Source organism: Arachis duranensis, chromosome 5 (assembly GCF_000817695.3).
Source record: "Arachis duranensis cultivar V14167 chromosome 5, aradu.V14167.gnm2.J7QH, whole genome shotgun sequence".
Classification (NCBI taxonomy): domain Eukaryota; kingdom Viridiplantae; phylum Streptophyta; class Magnoliopsida; order Fabales; family Fabaceae; genus Arachis; species Arachis duranensis.
Genome location: NC_029776.3, coordinates 70,169,869 through 70,172,311, shown reverse-complemented (window position 1 = coordinate 70,172,311; position 2,443 = coordinate 70,169,869). Strand labels below are relative to the sequence as shown.

Below are 2,443 nucleotides of genomic sequence, written 5' to 3'. Positions count from 1 at the left end.
TGTCATTTACTCATCTCTGTAAACCCTAGGCTACTAGTTTTCTATAAGTAGGACCTTTTACTATTGTATTTTAATCTTCTGATCTTTGGAATCTTTTGATCTTTAGATATTTTGATCATTGGGAGGCTGGTCTCACGGCCATGCCTAGACCTTGTTTTTATGTATTTTCAACGGTGGAGTTTCTACACCCCATAGATTAAGGTGTGGAGCTCTGCTGTACCTCGAGTATTAATGCAATTACTATTGTTCTTCTATTCAATTCCGCTTGTTCTTGTTCTAAGATATTACTTGTTCTTCAACTTGATGAATGTGATGATCTGTGACACTCATCATCATTCTCACCTATGAACGTGTGCCTGACAACCACCTCCGTTCTACCTTAGATTGGGTGGATATCTCTTGGATTCTTTAACCGGAATCTTCGTGGTATAAGCTAGAACTGATGGCGGCATTCAAGAGAATCCGGAAGGTCTAAACCTTGTCTGTGGTATTCTGAGTAGGATTCAATGATTGAATGACTGTGACGAGCTTCAAACTCCTGAAGGCTGGGCATTAGTGACAGATGCAAAAGAATCATTGGATTCTATTCCGGCCTGATTGAGAACCGACAGATGGATAGCCGTGCCGTGACAGGGTGCGTTGAACATTTCCACTGAGAGGATGGGAGGTAGCCACTGACAATGGTGAAACCCTTGCATACAGCTTGCCATGGAAGGAGCCTTGCATGCTTGAAGAAGAAGACAGTAAGAAAGCAGAGATTCAGAAGATAGAGCATCTCCAAAACCTCAACCTGTTCCCCACTACTGCAAAACAAGTACTTATTTCATGTTCTTTTACTTTTCAGAATCAACCTTGATAATTATTGATATCCTGACTAAGAGTTACAAGATAACCATAGCTTGCTTCAAGCCGACAATCTCCGTGGGATCGACCCTTACTCACTTAAGGTATTACTTGGACGACCCAGTGCACTTGCTGGTTAGTTGTGCGGGATTGCAAAAAGGTGATTGCAATTTCGTGCACCAAAGCTTAACAAAATATAAAATATAAACCATAATCAGGGCATTCTTACTTAGGGGATTTCTAACTAAACTAGTCACCGCTGTCCCATAGCCTTCACCAACCTACCCTCCGTGTGATCCCATCCCCACTGCCTACCGAGCCTCCTCAACCCCAGTAAAACACATATAACACAAACAAGTAAAACACAAATAGTATACATATATAGCAGGTAAATCAACTAGCATTTAGGCATGTTATTCAAATAGGCATAACTCAAGTAATCAAAGCAAGCAAGCATGTAAAAGATGCATATGATGAATGTCTATCCTATTTGGATCGTGATATCACTTGTCGGTTCAAACCACCAACCTGACACATCCCGAGATGTTGCCTTTCTGCCACGACCAGGGATATAGTACCCTGCTCACTCTTTCTTGCACCTTGCGAGGTATAGTGCCCGCCACACTCTTTTGGGTTATAGTGCCCGAGTTCACTCTGGAGGTAGAAAGGTTATATGAGTGAGAGACTGCCACAGTCCTCACATCTCAATGTAGATGGGAGACTGCCTCGGCCCCTACGCCGGCATCGCTATCTCGATAAGCAGGAGACTACCACAGCCCTTGCCCGAGGCGCATAGCAACTTACCAAATTAATGCATGTCACGTGAGCGGGAGACTGCCACAGTCTTCACATTCGAATGTAGTCGGGAGACTGTCATAGCCCCTATGACAGAGAATAATGCATATCACAATTACATACTCAATATCAGAGATCACTGCTCATAGCACAAGTCTGCGTGCAGTCATCTCATTAACCAAAGTCAATCATGTTTCTCAATTATTCATTGTCACCTCAATACTCCACCTAAACACTCAAGCTATTCCATCCATAGAACTTCCTAAGTCTATGTCACCGTCTTCTAAAATTATAATGGAAATTCATCAATTTAATTTACTAACTCACCTCTAATAGTTTTAGGACCTAATTACAAGATAAAAATCTTAAACAGTAATTAAAGAAGTTTAGAAAGCTGAAAAATCCTTGAAAAGGTGAAGAAAACCATTTTTTAGCAACATAGGGGTTTCGCGTACATGAATCTTGCCCCGCATACGCACAAGTCAAAATTTGCGCATTCGCGTACGCGACACCTTATCTGTGTACGCGAGTCTTCCAAAACAGAATGGAATGCTCGCGCTGCGTGTTACAATTCGCGTATGAAACCTTATAAATGCATACTCATGTACGCAAGCTTGTGTCTGCGTAGTGAGACCCTCAGGTAGTGGAGAACGCCCGCGTCGCATGCACAGTATCGCGTACACATGCTGTATCAGACTTGGAAAATTTTTAAGGCTGTAGAAATCATATTTTTAGCCCTAACTTCCAACGTTCATAACTTCCTCTACAAAACTCCATTTTCTTCAAACTTTATATCATTTTAAAG

The 2,443-nt window shown here is 41.9% G+C and overlaps 1 protein-coding gene across 1 annotated transcript in view; it reads left to right on the top strand.

Moving 5' to 3' along the window:
* Positions 1-1,655, top strand: part of LOC107489554 (uncharacterized) — a 9,401-nt gene extending 7,746 nt beyond the window's left edge. The window contains exon 4 of the mRNA XM_016110301.1: positions 1,557-1,655. Within this exon, the coding sequence (XP_015965787.1) occupies positions 1,557-1,655 (99 nt within the window). The remainder of the gene's footprint in view (positions 1-1,556) is intronic.
* Positions 1,656-2,443: the final 788 nt, after the last annotated feature.